This window comes from Homalodisca vitripennis, chromosome 8 (assembly GCF_021130785.1).
Source record: "Homalodisca vitripennis isolate AUS2020 chromosome 8, UT_GWSS_2.1, whole genome shotgun sequence".
Lineage (NCBI taxonomy): Eukaryota > Metazoa > Arthropoda > Insecta > Hemiptera > Cicadellidae > Homalodisca > Homalodisca vitripennis.
This window is the reverse complement of record NC_060214.1, coordinates 11,813,786-11,827,537: the sequence shown is the minus strand read 5'-3', so window position 1 is coordinate 11,827,537 and position 13,752 is coordinate 11,813,786. Positions and strand designations below refer to the sequence as shown.

Sequence of the window (13,752 nt, the reverse complement as noted above, 5' to 3'; positions counted from 1 at the left end):
TCGTCCAGGCTGTTGTATAAATCAGTGTATGCGTATATAAGACAATAACTGTCCCCTCCCTAAATAGTACACATGTCTCATTGTGTTGTGGTAATCTAACTGTATAATATTCCGCATTGATAACCTTAGATATAGGTTATGTAAGCGATTCATTAAGTGCGCGCGTCCCCCACAAGTAGTTGAGTCGATTGAGTTGTTTAGATCAGGCCAGTCAACTGTAGTGGGAGTCGCTTAGCCGAGCGCGTCGTGTCACGTCTGTACCCGTCTACGTGCTGCTCACATTGCGTCCACCGGAAATGACAAGAGACGCGAGTGCCCGCGATAGAGAAGTGCTTGTGCACCTGTTGTACGAGGACGAGGCGGAGTCTTGCCGTCACCATGTGACGTCACCAGGCTCTACAGAGACGTTGCTGGGCAAACCGGGGAAAGTGAAATTTAACAGGTTGGTATTACTGGTCCAAACAATACGGTACGTTAGAAAATTGGTTAGGGGTTTAACTATTTGATAAGGTTATCAATCACAATTTTGGCTGAGCGTTCGGCGAAGCCTCTTCCATCAGTTGCTGACGAATTAAATCGGATTTCTGTGTAACGTTACACATGGTCAGGGGCGTAGCTAGGGGAAAAATTGGGGGTTTCAAGACAAAACTGGGGAGCCTCCCCCGAAAACATTAAAATATTTTAAACTTTCAAATTTAAGAAGTAAAATAGTGAATTTTGCACACAGTTTGTACATCTGTTGAAAAGGTCGATATTCATAATTGTTGAGGCACTGCTTTAATAGGCTGTGTAGGATTAATAATTGAAATTGGTTAGACTTACTGTATGTGTTTACAAAAAGATGCTTTTATTGTCTGCAAAACACAGTTCCAAATCTACATTGAGAATGAATTATACGTAAGAGTTTTTACAAAAGTAAAATTGCTCTTTAATTCTGAGCCATCGTATCTAGTACTTAATCTGGAGAAACTGATATTTTCCCGTAGTGGACAGAAAGTAAGGCAAGTGCAGTCAACCGCTCATTTCCCACTTTAAAAAGTTCTTGATCGGTTTCAATGCTGAGAACGATCTTTGAGCAGTACATATCAGTAATACTGAATTATTTAAATAATAATAATCGTTTACTAAAATAATTAATTTAAATAATTGAAAGTTTGGGAGGGGTCCGGACCCCTTGGACCCCTCGCTGGCTACGTCCTTGCACATGACTAGTGTCGAACGAGTTGACCTTGAGCGTTAAATTTTTGGATGAAACTCTACCTACAAGTGAAGTGCATCCAAAATAAGGAAGAATTTAAAAGAAAACTAAAGGAGCATTTAGTGGCGGGTTGTTTTTACACGGTGGGAGAGTTTCTAGTATAATGATATTTTTGTTTTATTGTTTTGTTTTTCTTGCATTATTAGTTGGAATTGTAAACTTATTTTTAATCGGGCATAAACTAACAAGTGTAAAGTTGTGACTCGTTTTAAATTCTAAATTTTAAGTTTTTTTTTTTACAATAATTATAATTATGTAGACTAATAAAAAAATATTTAGTATAATATTTACTGTTGTATAACCATTGTATTTTTATTGTTTTACTTTATAACCTATGTATATACAGCATGTACTTGACTCTGTCATACAACAAAAGTTGTCTTACGACATTAAAGGAATTTGAATTTGAATTTGAATTTGTATTGTTTTCATGCGTAAACTATTCCACCCATTTGACTGTAATTTTACATGGACATTCTTACGATCCCTGGTATGAATGAAGGCCTATTCTTATTTCGAAACTCCCTCCAGGCTACGCCTCACTGGTCTCTAAAGTAGCGAAAAATCCCATCTTGGTCTGTAAAGTTGCGAAATATGAATTGAAAAAGCCTATAAAATGTAATCAACTGGTCTGTGTAAACGCTGTTTGATGGCAGCAGCACAACCATACTTATAATAATTTTACTACTATTTTCAATTTGTTTACATTTATAGTGTGAAAGCATATAGTGAGTGCATTGTGTGTGTGTGCGTGCGTGCGTGTGCGTGCGTGCGTGTGTGTGCGTGTGTGTGTGTGTGTGTGTGTGTGTGTGTGTTTCAACCACTTCTGTAACTGGTGCTGAACACTAGTAACACAGAGTAAGAAAATATGCGGATAAAAAATTTAAATGTTTGATATAAATATACATTTTAGCAAATATTTGGTATTAGATATAAAGGACAAAGTTACCATCTAACGCTTACTATAAATTTAAAGACTGTTATAAACCTCATCTTAATTGTCTTTTGGCAGAAGTATGTTCTCAGAGCTGTGTATATACTGTATATGTATGTATCTTCTTGGTTAACTCTGGCACCAGATATATCTTAGACTGAAAGTAAGTTACAATGGCCGAAAGTAGATTTATAACTGAAGCACGCTTCTTAACCGTGTAGGCTATATGTATATAATTATTCTTGATCAAGGAGAAAAAAAATACTAAGATCAAAATATAAATTGCAATATCCATAAATATTCCCAACGTATCCCTGGTTTTTGCACGAGATTGTATGCGAAGCTGCGGGTAACTACTAGTTTTCTATAATGTTTCTGAAAATTTTCCATCGGCTACGAATTTCGAGTGTGGCCTTTGTTATTTTAACATAAAATGATCAAGACTCAAGGACCTTACTATCAAGAGTAATTGCGCATAAGGATGGCAACACGATGACATGATTGTTAAGGAGGCCCTGATCAATCCTTAACAATGGCGCTTACTATCAGCATAGTTGTAAAATTATAAGTTTATAGAAAAAGGTTAACATCGGTCATCTTTTTTAGATATACCTAAGAAAACGGAGAATTAAAACATCATGTAGGGGAGGGAGGTGGATACCAGTGAATAGATTAACTAGACATAATCTATTTCAGCGTACAGTATGGAGTCAATTGTAATCTCATGTTGGAAAGGGAGGTGGACAGTGAATAGATTAACTTAACATAATCTATTCCAGCGTACATAATGGAGTCAATTGTAATCGAGGAAACATCACGTAGGGGAGGGAGGTGGATACCAGTGAATAGATTAACTGAACATAATCTATTTCAGCGTACAGTATGGAGTCAATTGTAATGGAGGAAACATCATGTTGGGGAGGGAGGTGGATACCAGTGAATAGATTAACTGAACATAATCTATTTCAGCGTACATGATGGAGTCAATTGTAATCGAGGAAACATCATGTAGGGGAGGGAGGTGGATACCAGTGAATAGATTAACTGAACATAATCTTTTTGAGCGTACATTATGGAGTCAATATTGTAATTTAGGAAACATCACAATCGCCGCGCCATAGGGATTGGCAACTGTGATACTACCAGGACACCATGGCCTAGCAGGAAAATTATTATGTTGAGAAATTATTGTATCAAACATGAAACATATGAGTGAAATAATAATGTTTTATGAGTAATATTCTTATCAGAGAATTGAAGTTTATGAGCGCATTATCTTATCTATTGTTTCTATGAATTCGTCACATGGGTAATTTCATCACTTAGAAATCCGCTTATCTTTGTTTGTCCAATTATTCTCCATATATATAAAGCTCCAGTATAATCGTATACTTTGCCAAGTTTGGTTGTCAATATACTAGTATTTCGTTACGGTTACATTTTGTAGTAATAAAACTGTAAATGTAGTAGTGTATATCAGCAAACATAAACATAACAAGTAATTTACAAACGTCGTGGCATGAGTGTATGAGTTAATAAAATCATACTGGATTAAGATAGAGATCTCTGGTTTGCGGCATTGTTCTTCTTTTACAAGGACATGAGATGTCATTCTATTTAATACAATATTTTAACTTATCTCCTCCAATCCCCCAAATTTTAGTTCTCATGTACAAAACCACGATATAAAAAATCCATCAATACCACAATTGTTTCAGAAACATTCCATATTTAACGTAAAACATTGGCATTTCCTATATTCAATGGTTTTAATTAACCTTTAATTAATTTTAATAAATGCAAATAGAAAATTGATTACAACCATTGCTTTGTGTGAGATATTACGGTTAGGGAGGATTTCATTTCGCTTACTATAAATAATAAAACTAATATTTAAAAGTTGCTTTTATAATTTTAATAAATGCGCTGTGTGTACTACATTGTACAGTCGACTATCGATAACTCGAATTTCAAGAGAACGGCTGTTTTCTTCGAGTTACGTATAGTTCGACTTAAGAATAATTATAGAGGTAGGCCTAATATTTCACTAAATTCGATTTACAGAGGTAATTCGACTTACAGAGGTAAACAAAATAAAATTCGAGTTATAGAGGTACAAATAAACTATGTTTTTTATTCCCTACATCCTTTACAAAACTAATGTATGTACTGTAACTACATACAGCATTTGTACTTACTCTCACACTGCAATGTATGCCTCATATTCATACGTACATACAATACAAAATTTCGAGTTGTAGAGGTAATGTATTTAAAGACTTCGACTTATCTACTGAACTTCGAGTTATAGAGGTAATTTTTCTATCACTTCGAGTTATTGAGGTAAAATTCGGGTGCAAAATTAATTCGAGTTACGCATGGTTTTTTTTTACTTAGGCAGGTTTTCTCAAGGGAACGGAAAAAAAAATTCGAGTTATCAAAGAATTCGACTTATTGAGGTTCGAGTTATCGAGAGTCGACTGTAGTACTTTAGTCTGTATTCTCTGGACCCCCCCCCCCTCACGATAAGCCTCTCTCTAACTGTTGTGTATTGCCGTCCCTGCTTAGTTTTGTTGTTTATTTATATTTCTCATGGACGAATTGGGGTGACTTGCTGACTTTTGCCATATGTGAACGTAAATGTACAATAATGAAAGTAAGAGTTAAAACCGTTCTATATTGAAGTGTTTAAATTATGAAACCGTCCTTTATGCGGATGGCAATTTAATTACAATTGAGGTGAGAAGTTCTGATGTGCTATTTATGTTTAACTGTTAATCTGTTTTGTCAATACCCGGTTGTATTTGTTTTAAAACCAAATTCTGGAGTATATTTGGTGAAATTGATTATATTAGTGAGGTTATGTTTACAAAGAAAGTGAGAAGGCGGTTTCTTTAGTGATTTAGAATTTTGATCAGTGCTGTACGTAGCACACTGGAGTTGCATATTTTGTGTTCACTCAAGATTTATTTCCCAAAACTAAATTATTTCGTAGGAAATGCGAGTAAAAAGTTATTTTGATCCGTAATTTTTGAACGTAAATGGTAAAGTTTAGATGGAAGTGGTACAGAGTGGCTCACATATTAGGGGCTGGTTTGTCTTATCTATAAAGGCTGTCTGTAGCTCTTTGAGTTCAGTGAGGTACACATGCTTCTTTATTTCTTTTTGTATAGAAGACATCGGTGGATGAAACTTCAGGATATGATCAGCAATAGTTGTAAAGTACTCATTAAAATAATCAGTTCCTTTTAATGGGTCTTCTATTTTTCCCCGTTCATTGATTAGGACAGGCATGGCGTATTATTTTCCTTCTTCATTTTACGTTCACTGTTTCGGAACTGTGATCAAGTCGAGGATTCCTTAGTTTCAAATCATATAACTTTTTAAAGTTATTTGCCGACTGCTTGTCTCACATCTTTCGTCAACAAGTATAGGTTTTAAGCAGCTTTTAAGTATTTCTCGTTCAGCTCTATGGCATCGGAGTCATAGATAACCTTTCTGGAATTCTTATGTCTTATGAGTCAAGTGCCAGACTGACCTTACAAGGTGTGCTTCATATCCAAAATCATAAAATCGTTCAACCGATCTTTATTTATCGTAGTTCACATTTTGTTTTTTATCAGAGCCATCTTACTAAAGACTACCTCATGGAAAGAGGTTTACAGCCAAGAGCCTGTGACAAACAAACTCTTTAAAACAAATCTTGTTTAGCACAATGACAGCAGAACCGATTCTACTGATCCTTCAACCTCAACCAGGAACTTTTCAATAGTAATAGATGATCAACTCTTCTAGTAAATCATCTTTTATGAAATTGATTGGGTATATGATTGTAAGTTTATTCATTTGTAACAGCATTAAGTTCACTCAAAGCATCAAAATTTTTAGGAGCAGAAATTGTGCATGAAAATAGATTTGAAATTCCATTAACAATAAATCAATCGTAGGTAAGAACACTTACTTTGAATCAAGATTCATTTAAATTGAAAATGTGTTCACCTGAATCATTATTGAAGAACAATATATTCTCTCTTTAACTTGTTTTAATTGAGGTTCAATATTAAAATTTGCTGCTACGAGCTTTGCTTCATCTATCAGGACAAACGGCTATTCGTAACGTTTTCAATGTCAGAAACTAAAACTCTCACGATTTTTTCTGCATTCTTCACAGATATTTCTTGGCTTTGTGGAACTTTGTTCTTGTCTCCGATGCTCTGCAGAAGTTTAAACCAGATTGTGGTGAGAAAGATGAACTCAAATAAGATACATTCTTTGCGGGAACATTAAGTTCTTTTGTATTTTGAATAGTTCCCGCAAAATTTCACGATATCTCTTTACAATAGTGTATATAGCACTCCGTTTAGTGGTCAATAGAATCTAGAGATAGATGAGCTGTATCTTGCAAAATCTTCCATCGAGATGGCCAACACTGAAGAGCGCATACACTTATTGTACGTTTCCAAAGTATAATTTCACTTCTATGTTAGTTTCAAGAGCATGCACCCCACGAACATTGAAGGAATAAGCTCCATATAGTGGGAAGTAGGCCTGGGGGTTTTCTATAAAAGTTCTAGATTTTACACCTTTAAATCTCACGAACATATTAGAAGCATTATTTTGTGTTTGGCCTCTGAATCGCTAAAAAACCTAACCAGCAGGTTTCTCAGTACAGTTTCTACAGTATAGTTTCTCTGTGATGTGTTCTGGAATCATAACCCTCGCTATAGGCGCAGCGGCCTTGGACACATCTGTGTTGATATTGTCATGGCGCGACACTATGTTGATGTAATATTACACCAGTTGATGTACATTGCTATTGTATATGAATGTATTCTATAAAGACAAAAACTCGAACTTTGGTATTGCTTGTGAATCACCTGTATAAAGGAATGGACTATGTTTTTAGATCGGCTAAAGTCCAGCAATACCGGAGAAATTACGGAAGTTCAGTAAAATAATTCTCTCTGTTACGATACTGCAGGTTTTTATTCTTGCGGTCAAACATTACCGTTTCTCCCACCATATTTGGGACAAACGGTACGCCACCCAACTGAAAAGTTAAGACACACGGAGTGATGCTACATTAGAATGTATTTGTTTGCCGCAGCTTGTTAACAGGGAAGCGGATTCTGGTGGTGGCGGTGGTTTGCTATGCAGACTTCCAGGTCCATTAAATCGCCAGTGGGCAGGTTGATGCAACATTTAAACTATATTTGTTTGCCGCAGCTTGTTATGAGAGAAGCGGATTCTAGCAGTGGCGGTGGTTTGCTGTGCAGTCTTCATGGTCCATTATTTCGCCAGCGGGGAGCCTGATGCCACATTAGAATATATTTGTTTGCCGCAGCTTGTTATCAGAGAAGCGGATTCTAGCAGTGGCGGTGGTTTACTGTGCAGTCTTTATGGTCCATTATCTCGCCAGCGGGGAGCCTGATGCGACATTAGAATATATTTGTTTGCCGCAGCTTGTTATCAGAGAAGCGGATTCTAGCAGTGGCGGTGGTTTGCTGTGCAGTCTTCATGGTCCATTATCTCGCCAGCGGGGAGCCTGATGCGACATTAGAATATATTTGTTTGCCGCAGCTTGTTATGAGAGAAGCGGATTCTAGCAGTGGCGGTGGTTTGCTGTGCAGTCTTCATGGTCCATTATCTCGCCAGCGGGGAGCCTGATGCGACATTAGAATATATTTGTTTGCCGCAGCTTGTTATCAGAGAAGCGGATTCTAGCAGTGGCGGTGGTTTGCTGTGCAGTCTTCATGGTCCATTATCTCGCCAGCGGGGAGCCTGATGCGACATTAGAATATATTTGTTTGCCGCAGCTTGTTATCAGAGAAGCGGATTCTAGCAGTGGCGGTGGTTTGCTGTGCAGTCTTCATGGTCCATTATCTCGCCAGCGGGGAGCCTGATGCGACATTAGAATATATTTGTTTGCCGCAGCTTGTTAACAGAGAAGCGGATTCTAGCAGTGGCGGTGGTTTGCTGTGCAGTCTTCATGGTCCATTATCTCGCCAGCGGGGAGCCTGATGCGACATTAGAATATATTTGTTTGCCGCAGCTTGTTATGAGAGAAGCGGATTCTAGCAGTGGCGGTGGTTTGCTGTGCAGTCTTCATGGTCCATTATCTCGCCAGCGGGGAGCCTGATGCGACATTAGAATATATTTGTTTGCCGCAGCTTATTAACAGAGAAGCGGATTCTAGCAGTGGCGGAGGTTTGCTGTGCAGTCTTCATGGTCCATTATCTCGCCAGCGGAGAGCCTGATGCGACATTAGAATATAATTGTTTGCCGCGGCTTATTAACAGAGAAGCGGATTCTGGTGGTGGCGGTTCTGGCGGTGGCGGTGGTTTGCTCTGCAGTCTTTTTAGATCCATTACTTCGCCAGTGGGCAGGTTGATGCAACATTTAAAATATATTTGTTTCTGCAGCTTGTTGACAGAGAAGCGGATTTTGGTGGTGGCGGTTCTGGCAGTGGCGGTGGTTTGCTGCGCTGTTTTCATGGTCCATTACTTCGCCAGCGGGGAGTCCGATGATGACAACTTTGTACTCTTGGCGCCGGATGTCACCATGCCCCTCGCTCCGTCACCTTCCATCCTGGGACAGTTCCGGTCAGCGGCCGTCGTCAGCAACGGTCAGCCGTGCGCCGTCATCGGCAAGTGAGTCTTACACAGCATCAAAATGCATCACAATATCGGACAAAGTATACTCACTATGCGGGATCCTAACCTTTCATTATATCTGAAATATAAATACAAACTTATGTAAAAGTTTTCTTCCCCTTCCTTCGGGTCTCTACTTTCAGACAGCTATAAAAGTATTTGACTCCCCCTAGTGGAGTTTTCCCTACTCACATTTTACTCAATAATCATAGGAAAAATGCTACAATGTGGCGGCGATTATTAGTCACCTACGTATGTGCGGTATTGTATTATTGTAACTCATTGCTTTAATTCATTGAATCATAGAAAGGATAGAAGTAATATTTCTAGCCAATATGAGATTTCAGCACTCATAAGAATTGTGGGAAATATCGTCTGCAACTGCGTTCGCATGTCGTTGAAATTAAATTTAAGAAGCATTTTCTGTGTTGAATTCTTTAAAGGGTTAAAGCATTTTAAAATGGAGGACATTTTTACGTTTCGGCAAATATTTGTGTGAGCGTAAACAAAATGTAAGGAACCATTATATGAGGCATGTCTTAATCTAATTTAAACTATTGTCTGAGATAGAAAATAATTTGAATGTTTAAATTTACCATGCAAAATCTAAATGTAGCATTTTAACACTTCCATTATTTTACTAAAATCTGCCAACTATTTTACAATTATATGTTTAATATTATTGATAAATGATAAATGATGATAAATGATTTATTTTCCTATAAACTTACAAAATTGAATTAACTTAACAATGATAGGAAAAAATACAGAGAAAAAAAATAAAAATCTAAAATATATACAACAATTAATATCCTATTTACAGGTTTAAAACAAAATAAATTTCTATGTCTAGCTTCTTAAAACATATCTAAAAGGAGCTTCTGCAGCGTCCACAACCATTCTTCGAACTTAAATCAATTATTATATTTTACTAATAGTTAATTATTTACACTAATTTTACTTGTTTTTCTAATTAAAATATATTAAATTATACAGTTATTAACATGTCAAAAGTTTACTGATATAGTTATGATAGTATTCTAAATAAACAACTTAATTCTGGTTTTCTAAAAAGCCACTTTTTTACTTGGCTTTTATTGTAAGGCTTGTATTGTAGCCACTTTTTTTATTGTAAGAATACAAATTAGAAACTCAGAAGATTTTTAGCATTGAGTAGTACCTAACTCAATTATTAATTATCTTATTATTTACTGTATCTATTATATTAATTATCAAGTGTTATTTACCAAGTCAAAATAAAAAAAAAATAGAACGAATGAACCATATACGATGAACAAATAATAAAAGTGGTTGGACACACAACAATTATTAGCCTATTTTGTTAGAGTTCACAATCAAAAAATAGTGGGTTGCCAAAAAATATCACTAAGCCATCTCCAATTTTGGGGAGGACCGCTATTATTATCGTTCCCAGCATGCAATTCAACCGTTAACACTAAATGTGAGAGCTCAATGTTCTTAAAATTGTTTATAAACTAATAAATGTAAGTAATTGCATCACGTAAATATTCTACTATAAAAAAGTATTACGGCATAGATAATGTAATTTTTAATGTGGAGTTTGCTGTCGGCAGTGAACACGGGGAGAGGTACAACACAGGTTATTAGGTTGTGAAATACATTTCGGCTGACACAAGAGCATTTCTGAAAAAAAAAAACTATATAGAACATAATTAACTTATAATTATCTGTACGATACATCGTAGAGGTTTATCGCTTAGCTTAAGATGCACAATAATGTTGTGTTTTTGTTTATTTCAACATAATGAACCCGTGTATGTGTACCCGTTCTCAGAGAGGTGCTGGAGAAGGGAGGTTCAGCAGTGGACGCTGCCATAGCCACGCTGCTCTGTGACGGAGTCTGCTGCCTCCACAACATGGGGCTGGGCGGCGGCTTCCTGATGACGGTGTACGACAAGGCGGGAGGCAAGGTGGAGACGCTGAACGCCAGGGAGGCCGCCCCTGCCGCCGCCACCTTCGACATGTTCGACGGAAAACCTACTCTCTCGACAATAGGTCAGTCGGTAGTAAGTTATATAGTCTCCATCATAGATCAGTCGGTAGTAGGTTCTATAGTCTCCATCATAGATCAGTCGGTAGTAAGTTCTATAGCCTCCACCATAAGTCAGTCGGTGTAAGATCTATAGGCTCCACCATAAGTCAGTCGGTGTAAGATCTATAGTCTTCACCATAGGTCAGTCGGTAGTAAGTTCTATAGTGTCCACCATAAGTCAGTCGGTGTAAGATCTATAGTCTCCACCATAAGTCAGTCGGTAGTAAGTTCTATAGGCTCCACCATAAGTCAGTCGGTGTAAGTTCTATAGTCTTCACCATAGGTCAGTCGGTAGTAAGTTCTATAGTCTCCACCATAAGTCAGTCGGTGTAATATCTATAGTCTTCACCATAGGTCAGTCGGTAGTAAGTTCTATAGTCTCCACCATAAGTCAGTCGGTGTAAGATCTATAGTCTTCACCATAGGTCAGTAGGTAGTAAGATCTATAGTCTTCACCATAGGTCAGTCGGTAGTAAGTTCTATAGTCTCCATCATAGATCAGTCGGTAGTAAGTTCTATAGCCTCCACCATAAGTCAGTCGGTGTAAGTTCTATAGTCTTCACCATAGGTCAGTCGGTAGTAAGTTCTATAGTCTCCACCATAAGTCAGTCGGTGTAAGATCTATAGTCTTCACCATAGGTCAGTCGGTAGTAAGTTCTATAGTCTCCACCATAAGTCAGTCGGTGTAAGATCTATAGTCTTCACCATAGGTCAGTAGGTAGTAAGTTCTATAGGCTCCACCATAAGTCAGTCGGTGTAAGATCTATAGTCTTCACCATAGGTCAGTCGGTAGTAAGTTCTATAGTCTCCATCATAGATCATTCGGTAGTAAGTTCTATAGGCCCCACCATGTCAGTCGGTGTAAGATCTATAGTCTTCACCATAGGTCAGTCGGTAGTAAGTTCTACAATCTCCACTTTGCTGAATTTTGGGAATGGTTATTTAATTTCTTTGGAATAATACATTTTCTCAATATAATTGAAACATACGGTATGATTTTCTGATGAATCGTAATAACTTATCCGCTGTTTAGATATTAAAGTAATATAACTATATTTTGAGATATTACCTGATAAAAATAAGGATTAATATATTTATGTTAAATATTTTTTTGTAAGATCAATAAACTTACTACGAGATGCGATGATGATTTATTTTTCTGGCTAAAGTTATAATAATTAAAATGGATATTATTAATATGTTAAGACCCGCTTGTTTCGATTGTATTACGAAATCGAACACTTTGGACACTGACAATAAAATTGTTTCGAAAAGTCACATTTGGGTAACAAATACAATTACATCAACTTAACACAGGAATAAATATGCTCCGCAGGTGGATTGAGTATAGCAGTGCCAGGCGAGCTGAGAGGGTACCAGACCGCGTGGGAGAAGTACGGCAAGCTATCCTGGGTGGAGCTGTTCCGGCCTACCATTAGACTGTGCGAGGAGGGCGTCCCAGTCAACGAGCATCTGGCCAGGAATCTGAAGGAGAAAGAGGAGGACATAAGGAGAAGCACGACATTGAGGTATGGTAGATTTAGGAGCGATGTAGTTCCCGACCTATATATGGAAGCCCTCTGAAATGTTAAGCAAATTTAAAGGTGTAACTTTGAGACTTAAGTAGTTTCATTAGGGAGTGTGCTAATACTCAGATTGTTGTAATTTCACCCTAGTATCGCTGGCCAGTCGACACCCCGCTATGACAGCCAGCTCTCCTAGCAATATGTCCTGTCAGATGAGAGTGTTCAGGAACCACAAAAGAGCAGAGTAGTCAGTCTGTATTAAGATTCTTGAGGTTCAAGATGATGGTGAAACTTCTTCAAACCAAATACATAGCTGAAGACTCCAGTTCCATTGTTGCTTTCCATAAAGTACACACTTTAGCAGTGGCGCAGTGAGTTGTGGTTTTGGGTCCCCCTCCCCCATGGGGGGGCTTAGAATGGTGCTGCGCTCTGCATGGACGGTGGGACATGACGTTTCCGTCAGAAGTCTGTCTGACTTACTGCTCGTCGTCAGGTCCTGGGCCATGACTACGCGTGACGTCTTGTAAACATATAAGGTATACACTCTTTTAGGGTTGCCAAACGTCCGTATTTTGTATAGAGTCTGTGCTGTACAACGCTTAAAAGAAAGAGAAAGAGAGGGAAGGAGGGAGAGACAGAGATATGGAGGGATGAGTGGGAAGGGGGAAGAGGTAGAGTAAGGAGGGAGAGAGGGTGGGTGACAGAGTGAGAGAGAGAGGGAGAGAGAGAGAGAGAGGAGAGAGAGAGAGAGAGAGAGAGAGAGAGAGGAGGGAGGGAGAGAGAGAGAGGATCGAATTTGGTAGTTTTTGTACCCGTAATCAATTTTTTGTAAACTGACTACTAGCGCTCTGCCAATTACTGTAACGATAATATGTTACCGCTCTACCGTGAGGAAATCGACTCTCACTTCTGCTGTGTCAGCTGTAGCGTGCGAGTTGCCGCCATTCAGTTCTCTCCTATCCCAGTTCGAGTATCTTTGTTTAACATCCAAGTTAATATAATGTGCTTTTAATGTAGGCCTTCAAAAGGTGTATACTTTCATTAAGAAGGGTCGACAAGACAGTGATGAAGTTAACTGTAGTGTTTGTTCTGTAGATTTTGCAATAGCTCTTGGTGGTCGTCGTGGCTTAGTTGAGGAAACCACCAAACATGCAAAAGCACTGTTGCCTTCATAAATACAAAATTGTTGAGGTTTTCTTAAAACAAATTTTCCAGCTCTATAAAGTTATTGTTTGCATTGCAGCCAAAGAACCTAAATTTGCTTTGCGTAACTAAATCATCCTAATGTCAGTCAAAGTTATCAAGTG

At 38.0% G+C, this 13,752-nt stretch overlaps 1 protein-coding gene across 4 annotated transcripts in view; it reads left to right on the top strand.

Moving 5' to 3' along the window:
• Positions 1-13,752, top strand: part of LOC124367297 (scoloptoxin SSD14-like) — a 52,888-nt gene that overhangs the window by 24,866 nt on the left and 14,270 nt on the right. For 2 of the 4 annotated variants that reach the window (XM_046824019.1, XM_046824020.1), the window contains exons 3-5: positions 8,615-8,842; positions 10,662-10,882; positions 12,256-12,448. In XM_046824019.1, the coding sequence (XP_046679975.1) occupies positions 8,615-8,842; positions 10,662-10,882; positions 12,256-12,448 (642 nt within the window). Of the gene's footprint in view, positions 1-201; positions 443-4,841; positions 4,932-8,614; positions 8,843-10,661; positions 10,883-12,255; positions 12,449-13,752 lie in introns of those variants that run through there. The other 2 variants (XM_046824018.1, XM_046824021.1) reach the window with 2 other exon arrangements.